The sequence below is a fragment of the Archocentrus centrarchus genome, chromosome 10 (assembly GCF_007364275.1).
Source record: "Archocentrus centrarchus isolate MPI-CPG fArcCen1 chromosome 10, fArcCen1, whole genome shotgun sequence".
Classification (NCBI taxonomy): Eukaryota; Metazoa; Chordata; class Actinopteri; order Cichliformes; family Cichlidae; genus Archocentrus; species Archocentrus centrarchus.
Window position 1 is genome coordinate 38,309,643 of NC_044355.1, and position 27,183 is coordinate 38,336,825.

At 42.4% G+C, this 27,183-nt stretch overlaps 2 protein-coding genes across 4 annotated transcripts in view; one reads left to right on the plus strand and one right to left on the minus strand.

The window, feature by feature from the left end:
* Nucleotides 1–27,183, plus strand: part of fat2 (FAT atypical cadherin 2) — a 116,275-nt gene that overhangs the window by 5,826 nt on the left and 83,266 nt on the right. For both annotated transcript variants that reach the window (XM_030738688.1, XM_030738689.1), the window contains exons 2-3: nucleotides 16,492–19,758; nucleotides 20,871–21,182. In XM_030738688.1, coding sequence (XP_030594548.1) covers nucleotides 16,521–19,758; nucleotides 20,871–21,182 — 3,550 coding nt within the window. In that variant the 5' untranslated portion in view covers nucleotides 16,492–16,520. The remainder of the gene's footprint in view (nucleotides 1–16,491; nucleotides 19,759–20,870; nucleotides 21,183–27,183) is intronic.
* Nucleotides 5,862–13,687, minus strand: LOC115786515 (uncharacterized). Of its 2 annotated transcripts, XM_030738691.1 has the most exons (10): nucleotides 13,463–13,687; nucleotides 11,962–12,057; nucleotides 11,115–11,252; nucleotides 10,825–11,003; nucleotides 10,607–10,743; nucleotides 10,195–10,288; nucleotides 9,690–10,019; nucleotides 9,445–9,610; nucleotides 9,245–9,369; nucleotides 5,862–8,669 (listed from the first exon to the last, which is right to left on the minus strand). In XM_030738691.1, exons 2-10 carry the CDS (start codon nucleotides 12,053–12,055, stop codon nucleotides 8,352–8,354), a joined length of 1,581 nt encoding a protein of 526 aa, XP_030594551.1. In that variant the 5' UTR covers nucleotides 12,056–12,057; nucleotides 13,463–13,687; the 3' UTR covers nucleotides 5,862–8,351. The 2 variants fall into 2 exon arrangements, with proteins under 2 accessions (XP_030594551.1, XP_030594550.1); XM_030738690.1 differs by lacking the exon at nucleotides 13,463–13,687 and having other exon boundaries at nucleotides 11,962–12,437.

Consider the following 27,183-nt stretch of genomic DNA (forward strand, 5'->3'; position numbering starts at 1 on the left):
ACGTTAAAACTGAGCCTTCAACAACGGAAATACCAGCCTGTTAAACTAGTAATAAATCAACTAATCATGTTTTATTCATGTTCAACTAAGAAGAATTGACTCTTCAGAATCAGTTTTATGTTCCAATATGTTTGGTCTTAATTAATCCAATATTACATCTTTCCATTGTGTGGTTTGGAGTAATTTTACAGTGTTTGAGTGTCGGCTTCAGGCTGGCTGAGGTTGCTGGAGGTGGGCTGTATGTATTTATGGATATATGTAGAGGCATCCTGATATTTTCCTGGAGAAGAAAAGAGTCTAAAGAGTTCATTTTAATGAACAGAGACGCATTTCTGAGCTTTGCCTGCAGTTACGTTAAGTTTTAAGAAGCTGCAGAGCTGAACGTTTGATTGTCTGATTGCTGCTGTGATTGCAGAACTGAAGCAGATCTTGAACAAGAGCTTTTCTGATGCCAAAGCAGCATCTGTTTGAACATATTTCTCACTGCAGGTTTCATCTTGATCTCATCCAGCCGAAGGACCGATTAATCATGCGACATCCATCCGTCCCTCCACAACAAGAACAACTCCTCTAAAAGTTGGTCAGATTTTAGTGAAGCTCATGTACTGTGATCATCCAATGGGTCTCACACGTTTGTCATTTTAGGGGCAGTATCCTGTGAATTGTGGATCATGAGCTGGATGAGCTACTGATGAGCATCACTGATGTTCTGCTCTCCTCTGAAATCACTTCACTAATCTGTCTGAGATGAGTCTGTCAGAGTTTTGAGATCATAAACTATAAAATGATTCTGGAGAGCGATATGTGAGGAAAAGAAAATGATCTGAGGGTACCTGGACCTCACAGTGTGCAGAGATGTTCTGCAAACAGCAGGCATTTCAAATAGTGCAGCAATGCAGGGATTAGCAAGGATTATAATGTGCTATTCTTAAGGATTAAGGGGAGGATACCCCCCAGATCTCAGCTTTACCTCCTGAAACCTTGGATCCCCTTTGAAGAAACTGGACCTCATGTTGATGTGATTTCAGTGTAACTTTGTTTTTGGTTTTTTTGCATTTTTTTTTGGCCACAGCGGCTTTTCGTGACAGGGGAGAGAGACAGGAAATGGGGGAAAGGTACAGGGGAAGACATGCGGGCAAATCGGCGACGGGCCGGGACGCAAACCCGCGCCACCCGCACCGCAACGCGGCGTGTGTAAGTGGTCGCCGGCTTCACTACTAAGCCACCCAGGTGCCCATTTTAGTGTAACTTATTATGGTTTTCCCTGTCAGTATTTATTTATTCATTCTTGTTTTTTTTCTCAAGATTCAAAAACATCTTGCTGGTTTTGGGCAGTTTTATGCAGCATGCTGTGATGCTTTTAAAACCCGTTCCAGGACACCAGAAAACATCAAGCTGGCTTGATTTGCTGCAGAGCTACACGTGTAAAGCGACCTTTCATCTGAAGGCGAGCATGGAGCACCTTGTTGTAGCAGCTAATTGTCGTATTTGACATTTCGGGGTGATTTTGCTCTTAAAGGAGGAAGGACACATTCCTCATGGTTTTTTGTCATCAGATTTGGGGTGTATTTTCACCGTAAAACAAAAATGAGCACTTAATAAAGTGGCAGCAGGTGAAGCCTCCCCATCCATCACGGTCGAACGCTGCAGCCCAGACTCATTACTGTGTGAGATTGTCCCGCTGTAAAGACTGCACTGTTGTTCTTTTTAATGGCTATGGAGGAAATTGAACTCTGCAGTTATGCAAATGAAGAAGATGAAAGTCTGAAAGTAAGTTTAGGATCACGTGGAGGGCAACGCGCTGCCTTCGGGATGACTGAGGAGATTAAAGGATAAAAACTTAAAGCACATATTTAATGTTTGCGAGAAACACCCAGCACATCAGCGGCTCACAGAGCTGCAGCTGGAAGCACCTGTTGGGATGTTTGTTGGACTTAATTGGGTTATAAATGTCAGTGAGTGGTTTGTAAAAAGCTAATTACTGCTTGGCTGCACAGATGAAATAACACGACCCATTTCTTAATCGGACTTAAGTTTAAAAACTCTTTATGATTGTCTGAGCGTCTGCACTGCAGAGCTGGGCTTGTTCATAAAATAATAATAAAGAATATTTATGGAAGAGCTTTTAGGTGAATTGAGTGCTCCTCATTAGTGGCTGAGGTTTATTGTTTGTCACGCAGAAAGTTTTTTTTCCAAAGCTTTCACTAATTTCGCATCACAACTTTGAGCATTTGTCACAGAGAATGAGATCATATTTATACATAAACACAAACCATAAGAGTCTCGTTTTAGTCACAGACTTTAATGCGAGTTTTATTAAAATATTAAGTGCGTGTTATTAAGTTCTGTGTGCACATTGAGTCGGGCCTGCTCTAACACTCATCAGTGTCTTTGCAGATTTTCAGTCCTGTCTGCTCACTTTGGGTTGAACGCCGACAGCTTTGCAAACATCCAAAGAAAAGCTCCGAGCTGCTGACCCTTTGCTGTTCGCTTCCTCCGTGCTCTGTCAGCTCTGCTGCTCCTGACACGTGGTGAAGTGCACACAGAACATCATGGACCTGGACTTTTAGAGGCAGGATGGGAATGATCTCCAATCCAAATATATGATCAGTGCATCCAGGCATTCATTCCAAAGCTTTTCTTGTCATATATCACATCAGTTTAAACTTCCTCTTCATGGGTTAGCTACCAGTCCTTCACAGAAGGTGTTATACTTCACAATGATAATAATAAAGGTAATAACTTTATTTATATAAAGAACAAAGTTTGTAATGTGCTGACAGAAAAGCTAAAGCAGAACATTAAAGCCGAACATAAGGTCCAAAATTGAATCAGGAAAAATAAAAAAAAAGGAAACTCTGCAAATGCTTATTAATTCTTTGTATGCTGCTTATAAATTGAAGCTATGCTGTGAATGCAGGTGAGACTGATGCGGTTTAAAACACTGCAGCAGCAGTGTACACGTGTGTCGGTGGGTTTGTCGTGCAGATGGATCATTGAGCTGTTAGAGAAATAAATAAAGCACTGTTTTAATTTATGGAAATGTACCTCAGCTCTGTGAAACACCCACATCCCGAGCAGCTCCTTTATGTGATTACTGAGATATTAAATTTCAGCCAAATCCCAGAAAGGCTTCCCTTTTTTTCAGAATGGGGGTGTAATCACTGACAAAAAGCAGGAAGTGGGTTGGTGGGATTAAAACACTCACAGAGGGAACAGGAGGAGGAATAATGCCAGATAGTTTCCCGTGACAAAGGGAAAACCCTGAAATCTTTTCACTGCCTCCTGAAAGCGCTCTGTATTCCACTGCAGGAACCTTTTGTACAAACATATGGTGATAATTATTGTGCTCTTTAGGCTCAAACCACACGCCCTGCCCTCCTTTGATAAAATGCCCCTGGGTTTTCAGAGCCAGACTGGCAGCTCTGTGGATCCATGATTCAACTTGTTGCAGGAGTCATCACACAGGAAATGGATGACTACATTCATGCTGAGTGAAGGACTCTGCGTGCCTAATGTTCAGCTCCTCGTAGCATGGATGAGTAAGAAGATAAGATGAAGAGGTGACAAAAGAGTTTCAACTAAGCTTTCTGATTAGCCTGCAGACTGAAATCACTCTGAGATTTAAAGCTGTACTATGAAGTGAGAGCAGGCGAAAGAAAGTTTCCACTTTGAAGCTGATTGTCCCACCAACGCTCAGGATAATGTATTTGCATATTTTTTGAAGAGGTTCAGTTTTTGTTGTTTGTTTGATTTGTGTTCTGTTGCTGGGACCTGAGAAAAACTAATGTAAATTTAAGATGAAATGATTACACTAAAAATAAAAACACAGACACGATGCATACCTGTGATAAAACTTTGAATAGGCACCACAGATAAGATGCGGATCAGTCCTCTGTGCTAAAAATGTCCTGTGAAAGAAGCTGCAGAGAGAAGCAGCTGTGAGAGTGCAGAGAGGCGACCCCGGCCTGATCACGCTGACAGATGGGGCAGGATGACAGGTGAAAAGAGGAAGCTGCAGAAGCCGTTATGTCTGCGCTGGGAGCCATAGGGGGCATGCTGAAATGTGAGCCAGGACACTGCAGCTGAACATGTAGCTGCAGGTTTATACCTGGAGCACACATAGGGAGGGAGCAGTGTGTGTGTGTGTGTGTGCGCGCGTGTGTGTGTGTCAGTAGTGGTCAGAGCTTTCTGGCCTGTTTGGATAAAAACAGTTCCAGGATCAGTTTAGTTAAATTGGATAGATCCTCCTCAGCTGCAGAGACTGACTGACCTCAGACTGACTATGAAGACACATTAATGTAACTTGAACGTCAGCAGTTTAAATCTGATATCAGAAATTTGTATTTTTTCCAAAATCCTTCACTTTGTAGGCCACAATTGTTGTTTAGGTTGCAGTGCAGTCTGGGTAATTGCACCATTACTGAGGAGGAAAACATGCTGAGCATTACTCAAACTGTACATCAGCATGAAGACGATCACAGAGGCGAGGAGGTGAGAGCATCTGACTCTACGCTTACCGACAGTCAGAGCGCTTGTTTATAAAGAGCTTCCACCACTTCCTGTCTACACACTGCACTGCACGGACACACTGCCACTTCCTGTATGATCTGGACTGGATCGGGGTTCACTTTCAGTACAGCAGGAGAGTGTCTGATATTTCACACTTACTTCTTGGTGTTTTGATACCATGAAGGAGAAAACTGTATTTGGTTTTAGTTGTTTTTATAACCAGCAGCATTCGTGTCAAATTTATCATCAGAGAAGAGCTGAGAACTTCTGGTCATCCTTCGTTCCTCCTCTTCTGTGAAGGCTGACACGTATTTCCTTTGGCTGGAAATTTCAATCAAAAGCAGCTCGGTGCTTTTTCTAACTTCAGTCTGTCAGAAATAATCCTGCCAGCTCTGGAGCGCAACGGACCTGCGTCACCAGCCGTCGTTTCAGATGCAAAGTGATGACCTTCATAGCTCCAAATATACATTAAGCACTTACAGTTTGTGGTGTATTAAGGCCCACAACCTGAAACACTTCCTTCATCCAGCATGTGATACAAAAGTGCACCAGCACCACAGCAGCTTAATATGAACACGTGCTTATGAAACAAATGATACTGATTTGTGAGGTTCATTACACGCCTGGTTCAGAGTTCATTAGATTCAAATGGATTTCATCGTGTTTTAGTGCTTTCCAGTGAGAGTAGAATCCATCTTCATCTCCTCCTTTAGTGCTTTTACTTCAGCAGTAGATGAAGAAGCATTAGATTTGTCCTGTGACTTATGATGTTCCCAGTTGGTGTTCGATACTCTGATATCACACTGTGCAGATTAATACAGAGCAGACTACGCAGTCATCTGTAATCTCCTTCAATGAGACATGTTTTCAGGAGGTTTTTTCCCACTGTTTTTCCACACTTTAATGACTCATTTTTAATAGAATAAGTTCTCTTTAAATATGTTAAAAAGCAAATCCCATTACCTGATGTATAAAACATTAGTGCACAGTAAAAATTCCAGTGTTAATTTCACACCCACAGTGTTAATTTCAACACCGACAAAGTGTCTATATGTGTCCACACTACCTGGTGTTAAAATAACATTTGTCAAAGTGTTAAAAGGTTGACACCCATTTTTTTGTTAAATTAACACCAGACATTGTTTACTATTCAACAATACCAGGTGTCACATTAACATTACAGTGGTGTTGGTGTTAAAACGTAATGTTAAAAGTAACACCAGTATAGTGTTACTCACAAAACAAAATGTGGTGTTAAAAAGGTAAATTATGCACACCACAAGGTGTCAATACAAACCAAATCCAGTGGAAAAATATATAATAAATATTCAAAACATTACACAGAAATGGAAAGTTTAACTTTTATTAAACCCATTTAAATATTAAAGACCTTCAATGCACAGCTCATATAAAACAGCAGCGGGGCACAATATATGTTATTTCATCACTGTCAGCTGAAAACTGCCTGTCGTAAGGCTGATAATATATCAGATCAGAGATACAGATAACAGCAAACACATCATCCACAATCTCTATTCTGAAAGCATTCAGATGATCATCAAAATACTCTGTAATGACTTTAGCAGTCAAAAGAAATGCTTCATCATCCTTGACTATGATGTTAACAATTTTTTGAAAAACAGGCATTTCATTTTCAGTACTTGTACAGACAATCATTCCAATATGGTATTCTGTTCCAAAGTTTTTCACCCATGAAGCTGTGGATACACAAGGCACATTCAACCTGGGGCAAGACCTTAAGACCTCACTGAAATCTAGTTCACTTATTGGGTAATCTTTAAGAGGACCAAACTGAAACCTTTGAAAGTAAAAATTCTCCCAATGAAAAGCCAGCTGCCTCTGGTGCTTCTTTACCAGTGTTTTGGTTATGTTCTTAAAGTTCTTCACAGATTTCTTGAAGAAATTGTGTTTACCTTCAAATCTCATACACCACACATGGATGAGTGGTCCTATTTTTCTGATGCATCTGGGGTAATGAATCATCAGATGATGTTTTGGAATCAGCTTCTTGTCTGTAAATACAGACTTAAAGAGTTTATGATGGTCAGAAATCAAATGCTTTAAGAAATAAGTCATACCATCTGTGATTTTTGGTGAGAACACAATATTGACGATTTGAATCAAGAGAAGAATTACCCTCCAGTAGCTGTTATTCCTATTAATTATATCTCCAAAAATCAAGGGTGTATTGCGTAAGAGGCACCATGACTGAATAGCATTGAGGCCAAGGTCATTGCTACCATCAATTTTGACTGCACTAGGTCTGTTGTTTCTCTCAAGGTATCCATAGTTAAAGCTCTGTATCCTTTCTGAAAGGGTGTTTAAATCTATGGAAGTCCTAACCATGTACTGAAAAAGAAGCTGAAGTTCATACTGCACAACACCTTCCAAAAGGTCATGCATAATATCAACTGCGTAATTGTTTGAACAATGAAAATACTGCAGTGCATTAAGAGGACATTCTCTTTTTACACCAAAAGAATGGACAAGAATGGGATTTTGTGCCACAGCATTGAAATGTTCTGAATAGAGCTCTTTTGTGCGAAAAATTAGGTCTTGGTCATCCTCACTGAATACTGACTGAAGCTTTGTTTTATCAGTTAAACAAAATCGACAACAGTAAGTTGCACTGAACGATTCAACCAAGCCAAAAAGGCTATGCAATGCCAAATTATCACCAGTAACCTGAACAATTGAACCCCTTAATGGTGTATCAGAAAATGGGACCTTAATACCTTCTGTCTCGAGACATTTCAAGTCATTAACAAGAGGCTGCAAGACTGGACCAAAACCGTACTTCTTTAAGTCCTCGGCATGGAAAAGAGAAACTAGATGAATGTTCATCAAAACTGAATTGAGTTTAGCTGGCAAATTTCTTAAAATAAAATAAATACAGCCAAGTTTATGTGAACCCCTTTTGGGTCCCAGTGGATTTGCCGTTTCAAAATCATCGTAATACAGCTGTATTTGGAGTGCATGTTCTTGCTCTGAAAATAATGAGTGATTTCTGAGATAGGAACCATCATTGATGTCTCTATATATCCCATCTTCATGACACTTTACCTGTTGAAAGCAGGTACTGAGTTCTTGGTTGGTGAACAATGAATCAAGAGTTCCTAAAATAGGTACATACATAAATTTGTCATTAACAGGAATTTGACTGTATACACCTGTGGTTTTATCCAAACGTGTATCATAACGTACTCCAAGAACATGCTCTACTGGTTCAACAATTTTCCATTTTTTTTCAAAATACTTTTGCCTCTTTCTTTCAGTGTTAAGGTGTGTGAATGGATTTTCTATGTTCTCAAAACATTCTCTGACTTTGTTTAAGGTTTGTTCATTCACCTCAGATGAAAGACACTTAAGAACGGCATCTTGTGCTTGAATATGAACATCATTAACAACCTCCTCCATTGAACAAGTTAAAGACTGCACAATATTTTCAGAAACTCCAGCTGCTTGAACTTGGGCAATAACAGAGCTACACATATCCATTAACTGCTTCTTTTTAGCATGACTTTGTTGACCAACAGAAGAGCTACTCAATGGGTCATGAGCAGAAACATCATCTGTCTCAACACTATCTGTACCAACATTGCCCTTATAAACAGAATCTGTGGCAAATGTGTCTCCATGTGCTTTCAGCAAGTGCTTCTTGAACCCAGAATACGTGTAAAAAACAGATGAACAGCCATGTTCCCCACATTTCAAACGCAATTTGTGCCCTGGATACAAAGCATGACTAAATTTCAAATGCTGGAAAAGAGTTGAACAATTTCTGTGCTGAACCTTACAAATGTAACATGTTAGCATATTCAAGTGTTGTTAATCCTCACTCTAATTTCCTTGACTCTGGGGCTCTCCTTTGTTGTTGCAACATCAATGCCATAAACCGTTGTTTGGATGAATGTGTAGAAGTTGAGGAGGGTTGCATCATAGGACACAGCAAACACAAAGTGTGCCTTAAACAGTTCATCGAAGGCAGCCACTGCAGTCTGTGCCACACAGGGAATGGGCTTCTGATCCAGGATGATGTAGAATTTCTGTATCCTGCTCTTCTTTTCTCCAACGCAGAGGAGGAAGGGCTGTGCAGATCCAACTTTGGCAAGGAAGGTCGCCATGCTTGTCCCCACCTAAGATTGAGAGACAGCATGTTAGAAATGATTGCTCTTATTCCCTCACAAGCAACAAATTAAGGACATTTTATTATTTGGTTTTTTTTTTTTGGGGGGGGGGGGCACAGTGGTTAGCACTGCTGCCTCAGTTAGAATACCATCTGGAAGGCCTGGGTTTGATTCCACCTTGGCCCAGGCCCCTCCCTCTCTCCCTGTGTGGAGTTTGCATGTTCTCCCCGTGTCTGCGTGGGTTTCCTCCGGGTACTCCGGTTTCCTCCCACAGTCCAAACACATGCACTTACTGGGGTTAGGTTAATTGGAAACTCTAAATTACCCATAGGTGTGAATGTGAGTGTGGATGTTGTCTGTCTCCCTGTTTTGGCCCTGCAACAGGCTGGCGACCTGTACAGGGTGTACCCTGCCTCTCGCCCTATGTCAGCTGGGATAGACTCCAGCCCCTCCCCCCCCGCAACCCTGAATAGGATAAGCAGAAGTGAATGGATGGGTGGATATTTCACTTTTTAAATTTAGTTTTAGAAAAGTGAGACCTATTTACTGTAAGTGAAGCAAAGTAATTCATGCCAAAAACATACCTTCATGAACTTGATAACACGGTCAGCAGCCTCAGGTGCACTAATTTTTCCCTGTCTTTTCCCCTTCGCGGTTGGAGGCAAGAGATGAACCAGCAGGAGAATAGCTGCCAGGTCACTATCCCATTCTAATGAAATAACACACACCATCTTAAGAATCACAGCATGCAAATGCATATGTAGAGAGATCTATTAATACCTACCATAATCACTTGATTCCTCCTGAGTGGACAGAAGGTCATCCAGATGAGCACTCTGTCGAAGGCTTTTGCTGACAGTGGTGACCCTCGGTTTATAGAATGTTGGCCATCTTGCGATGAACTTCCCCGAGATGTCTTCTCCAAAGAGCATGATGAAGTCCTGCTCAATCTAGCACAGAGAAAAAAAATGCCATCACAATCCAATTCAACAAATCAATCAGTTAATTAAATCTGTCTGAGTTTCTTACTAAGCCTGGTGTATCCAAGAATCTTGGGAAGTGATCCAAGATGAGTGATGACTGGTCCAGATCATGAAGCATATTCTGTCTATGCTTAAATGTTGCCTTCATTTTCTCCCTGACAACTTCCTGGTCTGATGAATGTTTCATCATGGACATTGCTTCTTTGCATCCATCACCAAACAGCTGTTCAGATGTTAAGGTCTCCCTCAGAGTTCTCGGACCGCCTTGATGAGCAGACTTGGAGCTCCTCTTGAAGTCACTTGCAGTGTTACGCTGAACTGTTTTCAATCGATAGGCCAGATAGCCCTGTCCACTGAGAGGATCATAGTAATGCTCCTATCACAGAACAGAACAGACAAGACAAACTGTCTATTACATTCCATTCAAAAGGACAATTACAGCTGGGCTGCAACGGTTAATCGACACCCCCCCCCCCCCAAAATTAATAAAAGTCCAAACAGATTTTGACCCAAGAAGAGAACATTCAGGGTTCCTGCAAATTAATACTCACATAGCCAGTCGGTGAGCCATTATCTTTCAAACTGGGGAAGAGGGTGACAATTCCCAGGGCGTAGGTAATGCGAATGTTGACAGGAGGGACTCTCCTAAAAAACAATTCAATAAAAATATTGCCATTTCACATAGGGATTAAACAAACACACCAACTGTGCAAAGGGTTATGAATAGAAATTATATATTTAATGTATTCAATAAGTAAACTTAAAACCTCTTAAGCCCCTTCTCAGCAATTACAAACTATTTGAATAATCATTATGTTAATTGTTTTTCAAATAATTCTGACATTTCTGTGGATTTCATACATGTATGTGTTTAACTAAGATGAAATTACAGTGCAACCAGTTGAAAAAATAAAGGTTAAATTCCGCCCCCATACAGATGGCTGAGACTTATTGATTACATACCCATGACTTTCAATCATATCCGCCACTAAAATGTTGACAAGTTTCTTTCTTGTTGGATCAGAGAGACTTCTGGTCTTGTTGTACTCTTTTATTACATCTTCTCCCCCTGGTTTTTGGTGCAGAGCTACATAGACAATCTGCAACAGATTTCACATGTCATCCTGCTATGAATTTTAAAAATGGATCAACGTTCTATTTCCAACCTTGAACCAACTCACATTTTTTGCCATCTCACTGTCAGGTGGTCCTTCAACCAGTCGTCTTCTCTGTGCTTTGGTGTTCTCTGTAATCACTGTAGAAGATGAGCTTGCTGAGCTTGGAGACTCGACTGACGAGAATGAGCCATCTTCTGAACTGAAGGAAGCATCTGTGACCTCACTCTGATCAACAGGGGCCACTGTATAAAATTTAGAAACTTCATTAGTAAACAAATTAAAATAACTTTCGCTTTATATATATTTTTAAATGCATTAGAAGTAACACTTGTTTTAATGCTTTTATGTCTTACCAAAGCGCTCAGTGACTACTTTGAAAGATACTGTAGCAGACCTCAGGAGTTCATCAAAAATATCAGCATCCACATCGACTCCAGATGAGTCCTTCAGGTCTACAGAGACTCCACTTGCCAAGTTGAATTTAGCATGAACTGGAAGGGAACAAAAATACTCATCTTAACCTGCTAATTTAAAACATGGTTAGAACTGTAAAGGGACAATCACATTTATAATTAAAATATATTTCAAATAACATTTTCAGACAATGAGCTGCTGGTTAAAATAGTAAATTTTATCATGAAGTGTTGCCTCTATTGTTGAACACAGTTCACCAAAATTTTACATAACCATTTTTATGAACAATAATGAATGAATTATTACTCCAACAAAGCTCATTACTTCAATAAAGAGAGGGGAATTAATAAACAGGCTGGACATGAGGAACACATAGATGGGCCTAAATCTTTCTACTAAGAATTGTTAGACAAATCCACATCTTCTTTTTTGGGCAACATAAATTATCCCTGTCCAAGTTTTGACATGCCATCCTCCAAACCAATAATTATTTATGCAGTGACCATATTTTATCCTTTAGGTCCAACATGCAATTACACTTAGCAGAACCCACCAACATATTTTGAAATTGGTTAAGAGTTGTTCATTTTTCAACTCCATTACATGACTTCCCAGAGTTTATGTCGCAGACTGTTGGCAAAGGCACGGCACTGGTGCTGATTAAAATGCAGATTCCTAAAGGCCAAAAACTATCTTTATGATGGGGAAAGACATTTGAGTTAGAAAAACTAAGCTTGCTTTATTTTATGGCAGCTGCCATATCTACATAATTAGCACTGAACTTACCCTCTTGAATGAATTTCAAGTAATCATAGCAGTCATCTGTCACTGGAACCCGAACCCATTTCTGGACTGCCTGATGCTCCACCTGCACCAGCATTTCTCCAGAACAAAAATGGACACATTCCAAGCTTTGACAACACATTACAGATATTTTAAAGAAGCACTGGTGCTGAAAACTAATGTTTGACTATAGCTTTCTGAACACAAGTAGCGCTGCAACTATGGATTATTTTTGTAATCAAGTATTTTATTGATTACTTCATCCATTAATCAAGTAATCGGATAAGAAATTATTTTTCATATTAACAGTTCATCTGCATATTTTAACTTCCATACTGCTCATTTTTCTCTGTCTCTGTAAGTCTGTAACTGTGTTTACAGGAACAAGCCCTGCTGTTTTGGACTAGAAAAACGTTTCCTTTCAGGCCACCTGAGCTCACCATCTCAGTAATGGCTGCGCAAGTGCAGACAGCACTTAAAACAGCTGCTGAAAAAAAAAAAAAAAAAAAAAAAAGAAACTAACATTCTCTGCACAGCAAGTACAACGCACATGCGCACACTCACAGCACAGCGCAGTGGGGGCGTGGAAAAACCTGCCAGCGAATATCCACTCCAGTTAAAGGGTCCCTAATGTGAATGAAATGCTCCGCTTACACGGAGACACCTAAGCTGCAGCATTAAAAGGAAACATCGAAGCAACAAATTTGTATCGAAGATTTTTAGGATTATTTGAGTTACTCGAGGAATTGTTGCAGCCCTAAATTTTGCATTAAATGTTCAATTTGTGTATCAAAATACATGAAGGTTGGTATTTACCTTTCATGCTTTGATTTTTTTTTTTTTAAATAGAAAGCCTGAAATTTTCCTTTGCTCTTCCCTTTTCCTCTAACTTCTCCCGTTTATGCCGGTTGTCATTTTGATTTCTGTAGCCCACGAAATCAAGTGTGCGCACGCACACCCGTTGTGAATGAAACTGCCCCTGCTCTGTGGTAGATGGCAAATTTTGTTTAAATGATATAAGCGCAAACGGCGATGATAGCGAGCTAGCCCAGACGGAGTCAGCTCCTGTTTGTTAAATGCAATGACAGCAGAGGTCCAAAAGTAAAAAAAACTATGAAATCCTCAGCCGTGCGCGAGGGCGCCTCAGCAAGGTTCAGAGCCTGGCGATCAATGGCTAGCTAGCATGGTTTTTGGAGGGAACGTCCCCCACGTCCTCTTGAAGGCTCATTAGCAGTTTGTATTGCTAGCTTTGTAAATGCACACATCGACAATATTTAAGGCCATACCGCCAGACGTGTCATATTTACGCTGTAAAATGACTACTAGAACTGACCAAATATAACATTAGAATTCAAATTTACCGCTCCCTAGATTTGGTAAAATGGCGGGACCTTGAATTTGGTGAACTTTCCATTCAAAATAGGTTAAATATAGTATATTTTTTGATGTCACAAACTAAAAAGCACATTTCTATCAAAACATCAAGTCTGGACATTTAGCTTACCTTTAGGAAGTAATTTTGTCTTCTGCGGGTTAAAAGAAACGGTAATGTCCGACCGAGCGACTGCTGGAAACCGACAGAAAGCAGACGGCACTTTGCAGCCGTAAAGCGAAGGCGTGGCTTAAGCAACACCAACTAATTAACGCTTGAATTTAACAACTTAAATATGTAAGAACTTACACCGGCAGTGTTATTTTACAGCTGTGTGTTGTTAATACAACACCAACACTTTTTATTTAACACTACACCTAAGATTTTAACACTGGCATTTTTACTGTGTGGGAATATTTCTGAAGACAGACCTTTATACAAAAATTGAAACAAAGAGCTAATAAAAGGACAGATTATACATCATACACACAAAATTAGCCAAACTGAACCCCACAACAACCCAAAGGGAACCCAAAGGTCTGAGTTATGGCTCCAAACGCGTGGCCCAAAGGAGCGAGATGCCACAACAGCACCGCAGTTCAAGGAGCTTTTAATAAGACAGAAATGATTCCCTACAAGAATCAAACATAAATAAGGGAGATGGAGGTCCTGCAAAAGCAGAAGAAGAATCTGGATTGGACCGCTTCAGGCATTTCATTTCAAACCGATTTGATAAGCATATTTTCTCCCTCTTAAACCTGTAATTATTACACTGAGGATGACTTATAAACTGAGATCAATATGGAATTTGATGTATGAGCATGCACTGTAACATGGGAGCCAGACAGTATAACTTTTCCAGCAGTCTGTGAGGTATCCTAAAATAAAAAGCCCTCAAACCCTGAAGCAGTGCATCTAAAATGTCCCCATACAGATGATGGTTCAAAAAATTCGGCAAGGTTACGAAACACCTTCCCTCGCTTTCGAAATCCAAACAGTGACTCTGGCGGTTGTAATCTGATCGTATATCACCAACTGAGTGCAGATAAAATCCCTCATATCTGTCACCATCCACTGAACCCTCCAGTGCCAGCCTACCTGGAGACACGGCCGTTGTTCAGCCTGCCTGCGAGAGCTATTTTTCTGACCCCTATAAATTCTGATAGTTTTTGGTATTAATAACTTTCTGGCACAATAAAGACATTTTTTTTTTTTTTTTGCTTTGTCCTTTTGTGTGTTCAGATTTTTTTATGTAACTGAAACTCGATTGACTAACAATGGTGGGGAGATGGAGATACTCTCTGAAGTGGTTTATTTTTGTTGAGGAGCGAAGAACAGGATGGAGGCATGAGACCGTTTCATCTCTGATTTTGGAGAAAGGAATTTCTGCCCTCCAGATCGTTCCGATAGCTCTTCATGCTGGATGAGCTGTCAGAGAGTTCTGACCTCTGGTTCCCCTTTGCTCTCTGTTCTGGTGTTATGAAATCCCAGCTAGCATGTTGTGCACATGTTTTTCCATATTGCTTGTGCACATTGGACTCTTTGCATTCCTCTAAAGGAATTGAACACCACATGCAGAGAGTGTTACAGCAATGATTGTGTGTCAGTTGTGTGTTCTATGTCTTTAGGTCCCTTGTGAGTTAGTTTTAGTGCACTTTTATCTGTCTTAATGGGAGTGATGTCGGTCACTTGCAGTCAGCACACAGTCTGACGTGGTCTTTTGCTTTCCCCACATTGTACATGCTGCTTGTGCTGTCAGTCAGAGGCTTTGCATGGACCAAAGAAAAACATGAGCTTTGCCACGATATGGTGATTTAAGAGATATTGACTGAGGTTATGTCACTATGGCTACACACTGATCTATGGAAGCACAGTTCAAACGGAGATCCGTTGGTCCGTCTTTGGAAACCTGTGAGTTGCTTCCGATGGCTGCCGGTCACATTGTGCGGCAGCTCCACTGAGATTATGAGTTTGAATGAGAAATGTGAAGTCTAAATCATCATCGGTGACACCCACAACCCTACAGTTTGGAGAAAATCAAAAAGGGTTTGTTTGGAAAGAAATGTCAGTAGCTTTTGATACATGTCAATTATAATACATTTTTTTTTTTTTCCTGACTGCCAAGACCTGGGAGGACAATAAAAAAATGGGTTAGGATTGTTGTGACTGCTTCATGCAGAAGATGTCAGAGCTTGATGCCACCGTCTTTTCCTAAGGTAACCAGGTTTAATGTCTGAGTTTACCAGGAAGTCAAAGAGAAAGTAAAAAAAAAACAAATGCTCTCAGCAGGACACGAACGTGCACCACCATCCCTCCCATCTCTGAAACAGGGCTGTTATCTCTCACTGCAGCTGGCACACCGGTGCCACGGGGCAGCCTGTGCACAGGGAAGAAACACAGATGGAATCTGATTTAAAAGTACTGCTCCCAGGATGAGTGCATCCTGGGCACGTTTATAACATATAATAAAAGGTGCTGTTCAATTTGATATTTCAGTGCAAGAAAAGAAACATCTAAGAGACACGTTTGAGCTTTTGTAGAGTGAGGTGTAAATGTTGGCTACAGAGAGTGACGGTTGTGTTTATGTGTTTAACTTTTTGATCAGGGCTTCCCTGTAAAACATTATGAGTATAGCAATTTGGTGACTCATGCCTCCAGGGAGAAGTCTAAAGCACACGCAGCAATCAGCAGTGCAGTCAGATCAGCTCTAAACCACCCACTGTCATCTGCACCATACCGAGTCACTGAACTGTAACTTCCTCCTCGTAGCTCCTCTGTGACTGAAGGCTTGAAAGCGATTATTTAGATCAGCCCTTGCTGCTGATATTCAGCCTCAGAGAAATGATTAGTGGGGCCGTTCGGCCTGAAAAAGCTTCTTGGCATGAAATGATTGGGTGTTTTACTTGTTTTACTTTTTGTCAAGACAAGTTAGGACAGGTGTGTGACACCTCGCCACAGCCTCCCCTCTGCTGTTATGTCAATATGCTTTCTCTGTTGTCCTCTTTGTGTTGGAGCTCCAGGGAAGTGATTGGTCTATTTACAAAATAGCACAGAGTGTACAGTTCGTGTCTTCGCCAGTGATGTACAAGGCTGTTGTCTCTCCTTAAATGTGTTTGTTACATGGCATTTACTCTCCTTTCTGTCTTTTTCTCTTTTAACAGATGTGAAAACGTTCAAGGAGGTACTTAAGATGGCAGCTTCAGGAGCAATCCTTCTTATTTTCATCACAGTCCTCGTGTCCGTGACGAGATGCGAAGGCAGTTATAGACTAGGAAAAGGCAGCTCTCCTCTGCTGTTTACACACCACTTCTATAACGCTGCCATCAATGAGAACTCTGCCCCGCGGATGTACATTGAGACACATGTGAAGATGGGCATTGAAGTGACAGATCCAAGCTGGGACATCAAATATAACATCATCTCAGGTGACGATGACAGCTTTTTCCAAGCAGAAGCGGTCAAAGTTGGGGATTTCTGCTTTCTCAGGATCAAAACGCGCAGCAGTAACTCGGCTCTCCTCAACAGGGAGGTCAGGGACTCTTACACTCTCACTGTGGAAGCAAAGGAAAGCACTTCTGGCTTCCAGGCAATGACGAAGGTCTTTGTCCAGGTGCTCGATACCAACGACTTAAAGCCTCTTTTCTACCCGGCATCATACAACGTGGCCATCAGGGAGGATGCTCCACTAAAGTCAAGTGTCACCAAAGTTAGCGCTACAGATGCCGACATTGGGAGCAACGCCGAGTTTTATTACTCTTTCACCAGCAGAGCTCATCCGTTTGTCGTTGACCCTTTCACGGGCACAGTCAGCCTCATCAAGAGGCTCAATCACACTCGCACACAGCAGTACGACCTCACTGTGTTAGCAGAGGACAGGACAAAAAAGATATCAGGTGTTCAGAAGTTTGGGAATGTTGCCAGGGTCACAGTAAACATACAGAAGATGCCTATGGCATCTCCAGTTATCACACCACCCCCTGAAGCTACAGTGTCTGCAGATGGAAAAATAAATATTAATGTCCATGTGGAGGAAGGCGTTAAGCCAGTGGAAGCCCTTAATATTGTTGGAGGGGATCCCCACAAGTGGTTTGAGGTAATCCCCTCCGGTGTGCAGGGCAGTGACTTCCAAGTGATCTCTACAAAGAGGATTATCTGGTCTCAAACTCCTTTTGGGTTGAATCTTTCCCTGCAAGCTAAAGACAGGAGCTTGCCAAGTTTGCTCTCTCCAGTCACACTAATCCACATTCCGGCCTATCATTACAGCCCGCTGGCATTTTTGGAGGACACCTACATTGTGACTCTGAGTGAGTTTTCACCCCCTAAGACTCACGTACTTAAGCTTTCTGTCAACTCAGGGCCCTTTAACGTTACCTTTAGCATCAAGAACAATCCAGACAGTTCTAGCTTTAAGATAAATCCTAAAACTGGGATTATAGTAACAACTGTGAAATTTGACTATGAGAGGAAAGATCGATATGAGTTTGATGTAATGGCCAATCACGGTGAAGCTGAGACTCACGTCGTGGTGGAGATAATGGATGAAAATGATAACAGCCCACAGTTTACACAGACGTCCTATCAGGCCACACTGGATGAAAACACGCCTGTTGGCAGCAGCGTGTTGAAAGTAGCAGCTTCAGACAAAGATAAAGGCAAAAATGGCTTTGTGACTTACGCTATTGCAAATTCAGGCCCTCTGCCTTTTACAATAGATCCGTTCACTGGCATCATCTCCACCTCCGAACATTTGGACTATGAGCTGATGAAACGGCGGTATCACCTGAGAGTGTGGGCATCTGACAGCGGCAGCCCCTTCAGTCAGGTCAGTGAAAGCCCCGTGACGATAACTCTGAACAACATCAACGATAACATCCCTCTGTTTGAGCAGGTGGGCTGCAACGTTACTGTACCTTTGGATCTGCCTGTAGGACACACAGTTGCGGCACTGTCAGCTATTGATTTAGATGAGCTGCAGCAGCTGAGGTATGTCATCGAGTCAGGGAATGAGCTCCAAGTGTTCGGGATCGACTCTGTGTCCGGAGCTATCACTCTTAAACAACCTATCCCCCTGCTGGCAGGTTCGTTCACTCTGAGAGTCGCAGCCACTGATGGAAAGCATCACTCGGAGGCGTCAGTTGTCAGGATAACCGTTACCAACCGAGGTGATGATGCAACGCTGCACTGCCAGGAAACGGGCATTGCCAAACAGATCACGGACAAACTGATAGAGTCAATCAAACCCATTTTAATCAATCAGGAGGAAGATACATTCTCAGATATGTACATCACCAACCGACATTCTCCAAAGTTTGACACAAGCATTCCTAGTTCGATCGATCTCGCTGAGAACCATCCCTTAAATTCCACCATTGTTCAGTTCAAAGCAACGGACAGTGACTCTGGGTTCAACAGTAAGCTTGTGTACGCCATATCGAGTGGAAATGAAGATGGCTGTTTCTCCATTGACACATTCTCTGGTGACCTTCAGTTAATTTGCCCACTGGACAGAGAGAGTAAGGAGTTCTATATTTTGAACATCACTGTTTACGACTTGGGGACACCACAAACTTCTGCTTGGAAATTCATTGCCGTCAATGTCATGGACGTCAATGACAACCCACCTGTTTTCGATCAGCCCAGGTATGTGATCCACGTGCCTGAAAACCAAGAGGTGGACTCGGTTATTTTTACAGCTCGCGCAGTAGACCTGGACTCAGATACAAGCGGTGCAGTCCAGTACTCCCTCCTGACGTCTACTGACATGTTCACGATTGATAAAATCACTGGAGAGCTGACTGTGACGGGCAGACTGGATCGAGAAAGCTCACCCAGGCATGATCTCCTCATCGAAGCGAGAGACCAGGCTAAACTCGGCCCTCAGCTGCTCTCCACTGTTGACTTGATGGTGATTTTGCAGGATATAAATGACAACCCGCCTAAATTTGTGCCCAAAGTGTGCAAAATAAAAGTTCCAGAAGATGTTCCTGTAGGCACGCTGCTCATCTGGCTGGAGAGTGTTGACTTAGATCTGGGCAGTGGAGGCCTCGTTACCTATAACCTCAAAAACACAGAGAGCGGGATCTTCCATCTCGACTCCTCCACAGGCGCCCTCACCCTCGAGAGAGAGCTGGACTTTGAGAGGCGGCCATCGTACAACCTCACAGTCCGAGCCGTTGACCACGGCCTCCCTCGATCCCTGTCATCGTCCTGCTTTGTGGAGATTGAGGTTCTAGATGTCAATGAGAACCTCCACCGGCCAGTGTTCTCAGAGTTTGTCTATGAAGCTCTGGTGATGGAGGATGCGGTGATAGGGACGTCTGTAGTGACTCTGACCGCTTCAGACAAGGACCTGGGCAGAGATGGTGTTGTCAGGTACCACATCCATGATGGTTCTGGCTTAGGAGTGTTCATCATTGATGAGGAAACAGGTAACTAACACCTGGTGATTGTAGTTTATCTTTTTGTGTGCTGTCTTTTTTGTGGTCATTTTCAGTTCAGTGTGGAGACTGACAGTGCTGTTTTATCTTAGTTTAGTTTAACAAAAAGACTGTAAAAAGACCCTTGCTGTCTCCAGAGGCTGCACCTCTGAAGCTCACTTATTAACACACTAGGTTTTACTTGTTAAAATCATATACAATCAAAGTGTAGAAGATAAAAATCCATTTTACATGGAGTTTATGCCCCCCATGTGCTGTGACCCTGAACAGCTACTAAATGAAGCTTGCAGTGAAACGGCTGTGCTTCCTCAGTTCCCTGTAGAAAGGTCAAAGGTCAAAACTGGGTGTGCTTTGTAAACAGTAATTAACACTGCAGTGTAAATTAAATGCTACAAATGATTTGCAGCACAGTGTTGCGTGGTAACATTTTTCTTTTCCACCACTGTGACACGCCTGAAACTCGTTGCCACTGTAGATCTTTCCTCATACACTTTCCCTGATAAAGTGGGACATGTACATGCTTGTAGAAGCAGTTCTTCCTCTGAGGTGGTTAAAGTAGTTTGTATATTTTTCCATCAGCATATCCTTTGCAGAGGATATCCTGTGACCTTGCAGCATATCGCAGTGCGTTTCATTAGCCTGCTTCTGCACACAAGGCTCAGATAAAATCAGGCTGAATGGAGGTCACTGTGGAGTTGCACTGTAACACCCCCAGGGTATCCAAATTTAAACAGCTTCTCCAGGCCACCACCCAGAGAAGTACATTTCCAATGTGTTCAGGCCCTGCAGTGTCCCTGCGTGGGCCTCTTCTTTAAGCTAACACAAATATGTGACACATTTGGCTGAGCAGGGAGTTATTTAAAATGTCCCAACCCACCTCTGGGCTCCTGTCCAGATTATTTTTTAAAATGCAAACAGGCACCTTAAGCTCAGTGAAAGCCCCAGTGGCTTCCTCCCAGGCTGTTACAGTTATAAAGCATGAAGAGATTATACTGATAAATGATTCGTTCCCAAGGCAGGGCAGCATGTTCAGAACATGGAAATACCAGTGTAGAGTTCATACGTGAAAACAATGATTTATATGCACCTTTTGTGTGTCTCAGGGGTGATCCGTACGACAGAGACGCTGGACCGCGAGACAGCACCTCGTTACTGGCTGTCTGTCTATGCCACTGATCTGGGGACCGAGCCTCTGATCTCCTGGACTCACGTCTACATCGAGGTCCTGGACGTTAACGACAACGCTCCTGAACTTTCTCAGCCGATGTATTTCGCATTTGTCCCAGAGAACGTGGATATGGTCAAGTCCATCATCCAGGTGTCGGCGACAGATGTGGACACGTTGTCTGAGGGGAAGTGTTCGTTCCAGATCCTGGAATCTCATCAAATGTACTTCAACATAGATCCTAAGACAGGTAAATACACTTTTTACAAGTTCAAATCAAAGATTAATCAAAGGATACCTTAACGAGCTTTATACAGGCCACAGTAAGTCTTCCTGGCTCTGAAGGGATCTTTCTAACATGCTGATATCACGTGATTTATCTGAATTAACAATTTAACACCAAAGTCCATGTTATTGTCTGGAAACGCAGTGGCTTTTAAATGAGCATTTACATGGATAATCCATGCAGGTGCACTGAGGGATGGTAAGAGTCCAGGCTGAGAGCTTGAACCTCACTGAGAACTTTAACCCTGTAAAGCCTGAACATGAAATAATTGCCAAAAAAAAATCAGATTTTCAAAAACTGGAGTGTTAAGCAGTCATCTTAGTGGCAGTGGCACAGTGGGTAGGCGCTTGCCTTGCAGCCGGAGGGTTGCCCGTTCGAGCCCCTGACCCTGCGCTGCGTTGTGTCATTGGGCAAGACACTTAAACCACATTGCCTAACGGTAGCGCCGGTCTCTGGCTGCATGACCACAGATGCTCATCTCTGGAAAGATCATTTCGTTGTGTGCGCAATGACAATATGTTAATAATAATGCATTAGTCTTATATAGCGCCTTTCTAGACACCCAAAGGCGCTTTACAATTTCATGCACTATTCATACCTGGTGGTGGTGGTAAGCTACTAATATAGCCACAGCTGCCCTGGGGCAGTCTGACAGAGGTGTGGCTGCCAATTTGCGCCCCCTCTGACCACCAAACACACAACCACATTCACACTTGGGCAATGTGGGTTAAGTGTCTTGCCCAGGGACACAATGACAGCATGCGCTCAGGCGGGTACTCAAACCAGCAACCCTCCGGTTGCAAGGTGAGCACCTGCCCACTGCCACCTGCAAGTTAGTTGAATCTAACATCTAAATTAAACCTTCTTACAAAAAAGAAAGTAAATATAAATTTGCATATATGAGTTTTAATTAGTATCATATTTGCTATTTTTTTAAATTTATTGCTTAAAATGTGTTGCCTAATCTATTTAGATTTTTGTGGGGAAAAATGACACTGATGATGTAGAGGTCTCAAAAACTCACAAAAACTCATTGATCAAATAGGATACACTTGGCCTTTCAGTCAGTTTATCTTTTCCATCCAGTCATTTTCTTCCAGTTATCCAGGTCAGGGTCCCGTGGGTCGCAGGGTCTCAGCAATCAGAGGGTAAATAATTCCTATATAGCAATTTTCTACGCTAGCTGAGCATCTGTGTCTGTGGCTCAGGAGGTAGAGCCGGTCACCTACTCATATGAAGGTTGGTGGTTTGATTACAGGCTGCGTGCCGAAATATCCTTGGGCAAGATATCGAACCCCAAGTTGTTCTCTAACACAAGCGTTGGAGTATGAACGTGCGTGAATGGCTGAATGGAAATGTGCTGTATAAGCACTTTAAGTGCTCAACTAGATTAGAAAAGTGCTATAGAAGAACTAGTCCAGTTACCATCAGACCAGTTTTCCCTCACAGTTTCATATATTCAGCTCATCCCTGAATCGTGTAACTGAATCTTTTAGTGAGCAGTGAATGAGCAGGCAGACATACAGTAACTCTGGGATGTAATTGGATCGAGTTGCTCAGTGTCGTTCTGGTATTTCACCAGCAGCTCGAGCAGAAAAAGAGGCTCCGTGCTCCGATTGTGATTGATTTACGTCTTTGTTCAAACTCCCCTTGTGTTTAAAGAACATCTGGCAAACCTCTGTTGCAGTGTTTTGGTATATCTGTACATGTTGCCATGGTCGTGTGGCAGATTTACATTTTGATTGGTGGGTTTGACTGCAGTTGTAAAAAGCTAACAGTGATATTTCCCGCAGCAAGGAGGGGGTATTGAAAGATGGTTGATTTCCCTTAATGCAGTTTTGCAAACATGAGCTGCAGAAGCTAGGTGTGCTGCATGGAGGTCACGATATACCTCCATAATAACAAGCTCCTCGAGAGTTACGCTAAAACTCAGTCACATGTGACGTGAAGAAAAAAACCAACAAAAAAAGAAAATGTCTGCATGGCAGGAAAAACGATGAAGCCTGAACATCTCTGTCTTCATCGCTGACAGTTGACCTTTGAAGTTGAAGTTGTAGCTGAAATGAGCGTCACATTAGGTGTGATGCTACAAGCCGCTACAAGCCCTGTCCCTGTCCTCAAATATCCTGTGCTGTTTGTCCAGGCCCGAGGCCAGAATACCGAGGGATTACTGAGAGACGTCACGCAGGCGCAGAGGGCGGGAGGTGCTCTGCCAGCTGAAGTGTGTCTCATTCAAACAAGCATTTTTGTGTAAATGCAGGTGTATTTGTTATCCATTTATTCATGCATAGAAGCAGAGGATGAAATGTGTTGGGTTGAAAAGGGTTATTGTGCCTTTGTGTTCCTTTTGTATTTCAGGCTGAGGTCAGCTGAGCGACACTGACCTAAATTCTTGCAGAAAAGTTTTTTCTGAGCACCAAACTGTAGCGCTAAAATAAAAAATAGAGATTAAAGCAGTGGCTAAGTACTAAAAGCTGTAGTTCCTCTGCGATCCAGTAGAGGCACCACAGTGAACCAGTCCCCATAGACATTTCACTGTGCCACTTCCTTTTCAGAGGCAGTGGCACAGTGGGTAGGCGCTTGCCTTGCAGCTGGAGGGTTGCTGGTTCAAGCCCCTATCCCTGTGCTGCGTTGTGTCCTTGGGCAAGACACTTAAACCACATTGCCTAACGGTAGCACCAGTCTCTGGCTGCATGACCGCAGATGCTCGTCTCTGGATGAGTGATCTGGAACGAGCATTTCGTTGTGTGCACAATGACAATGAGATGAATCTGATCCAAGTTAATAGGCTCCCATGTTTACAGCCTGACACAGAAACTGCTTTGGTCTCTGTAACTAATCTCCCCCTTCATGTCCAAAAATTCAGTGTTTTAATAACTCACCTGCTTAAATAAAGTTTGCATCATTAGGGGTGTGGCCTCTCTGACTGACAAGTGGATGGCAACGTAGGCGGCTGCAGCTGCTAGCTGTCTACTAGGCTTCCCCTACAGCTAACTGGAGTCCCTGAGCTGGACCTCTGGACCGTGTTTGTGCTGTTGGAGCCTGTTGGAGCATTTTTAACGTGATTATCTGACCAATAATTTGGCTGCTGGGCTTCATTGGACTAACAGTCCATCCAAGAAGGCGGAACTCTTGCCAATAGCTTTAACGCTCCACTTTCTCGGCCAAATATGGTCACTTTTGGCTTCAAAAAAACAAATTTAAAAAAAGATTTTGTGGGGAAGAGCTGCAGGAATTATTGTAGTTCTCATCAATGGGAAATTTTCAGCATAAAAATATAATACACAGTATATGACCCATCCCCTCTGCACAAATGCTGTTAGTGGCCTGTAGAGCTCTGGCCTCAGCTCCTTCCAACACGTTTGGGATGAACCAGAATCTAACTGGGAGCTCATCTTCCACCTCTAGTGCTCACTCACACTTCTGGCAGTATGGGAGAGAATCCCTTCAGCTGTCTCAGACCTTTTACCTGAAGATGGTGAACTAAACTGTCCTGAAAATCCTTTGAAAACAAAGAATAATAGAGCTATCTTGTACCAGCTTACATAGATTAGAAAACCTGTGTAAGGGGAGGGAGCTCGTGTTACCTGGAACATGCTGTTGAGGACAGATCTTTAGAACATGACCCACCTTGCCTTATATCTTACAAATGAACCTCCTATTAGTAACGTGAGGTGAAACCTGTCATGCCTTGACAGGATGAAAGTGACTCATGTCTGTAAGCTGGTTTTTCACTTATATTCTTCCAACCTGGACGTTATACGCCGCAGCACTGCGTCTGATTCAGCTGAGAAGAATCAGGAAGGATTCCTGCTTTAATGGATAAATGCAAATGAAATCTTGTCGTTTGCATTTTGAGAAAAATCTAAGCTGCTCTATTACAAGTTGTTTGTTGACAAGGCCGGGCAAGTCTGGAATGTGCCCACTTCATTAGCATTTTGCAACAGCAAATTCCTCAAAAGGCTGCAGGGTGTTTTTGATCCTTAAACTGATATGATATGAGAATTCTGCTGTTTGCCTCTATTTTCATTTTTCATACTTAAGATTCACAAATCACTCACCAGGAGTGTATATGTCACAAGTCAGGGTGACTTTCCTACTCATGACAAATCATGAGGGTCCAAAACAGAGCAAATTGTTCCAAATATCCTTTTACATGAAGTCAGTAGGTCACATTATTGTCTCAGGTAACACGTTCTCAATCCCGGAGCCTCCCATTGCTGAATTATTACGTTTAACGAGGTGAGTATGATAGATGGTATAAAAGAAAGATGTAGCAATATGATTTCATCCACGGGTTTTTGAAGCCTTAATGTGTTTTGGCCTCTACCATGTTGGTTTTGGGGAGTCAGAAGTGACTGTATGTGGACAATGGGGTGGAGTGAGTCATCACTGACTTTGTTATCGGTCTGCATCCACAGACTGTATGGGACCATCACACAGACACAGGTACATGCTAACGAGTGCCCAGAAACATCCAGTTAAAATCCCAGAATTTCCCTCAGTAAACTGGAGCTCCGCCTCCTTGGACGGTCTGTTAGTCCAATGAAACCACAGCAGATAATTGCATTAAAAATGCTCCAAAAGGCTCCAACAGCACAAACACAGCCCAGAGGTCCAGCTCAGGGACTCTAGTTAGCTGAGGGGAAACGTAGCAGACAGCTAGCAGTACCACAATAAAACCTCATTTTGTGCCTGTTTAAGTTCAGGTTGACACTTGGTCAGTTTGTGAAGCAAATCTTTCTGCTGCAGTCTGTGCGCAGCTTTGATGTTTACAACGTTTAAAATCCTCTAAATGATTCATTCTGAGTCTGAATGCATCTCGAGACCATACAGATCACAGTAAAACCCTCAGAGCGCCCGTTGGCCCAATAATGACCTTCTCTTTCAGGCCTGATGCTGAACACTCGGGTGGAGATGTTTCAAGCTATTTGCTGTTACAGGCAGTGATAATGGCCTCTTTTTTTTTTTTTCCTTTTTGACTCACTGGTATTTCTGAAATGATTCACACAAATTTGGGATCTTTCTCTTTAAAAATGACTGAAATAAGATGTCACTGAAAAAAGAAGAGGAGTGAAATGTGAAGTGAATCCTGTGAAAACGAGAAGGAAACAACCAAACTGGCCTGTGAGGTGGTGGACAGCTCTGTTTATCTTCACACGGTTTTGACAGGCGTCCTGGACGGCTGAGTGAAAACAGGCGGCAGGGAGAGATCGGAGTTCAGCTACGATTCCCGCGTCTGCACTAATGACAGAAACACACTTTCTAATGTGCCCCACCTGTCCCAGGGATGCCCTCCCAGCAGGGCTTGTTTGCTCTGTCATAAAAGGACTCAATGACCCTCAGCGGGGGTTTCCTTTGCTCCACTTACGACCCCCTCCTTGATCTACATCTCCCACACCTCCTCATTTGTGCCTCAGTCCTAACAAACAAACTGAGCTCTTTGTCTGACATGTTTTCCTTTGCAGAAAGTCTCAGTCCTGCTCATGGAACCATCAGGCACTGCTGAAGGTTTTAGACTTTGAATAATGTTGGTTCAGCTGTGCCAGCACACAAAATATAATTCATCTGGAGTGGCTGTATAAAGAGAAATGCCATTTTTCCTGCTTTATTTTTCTTGCTTGTGTAATGGAGATGCATGTTGAGTGAGTTTGTGGTGCCTAAACGATCCTGATGCTTTGCCTGAGGCAGCAGCTTGTTCCATTATCCAATTTATGCGATGAAAATATAACTGGAAACAGACTGTTCATTTTTAAAGTAAAAGCTGTGTCTTTAAAACTTTGTGGCTAAAGTTAGGGTTACTTTGATTCATGTATTTATGTTCTTCAAGTTCTTTATTTAATAAAGAATCTTTTGTTACTTTGAGAGAACATTGAACGCTGTGGTGCAAGGAGTTGATTAAATATTGAATATTGATTTCTATTGCAATGGTAAACTAGTCTACAGGCTCACAGCTGAGCAAAAC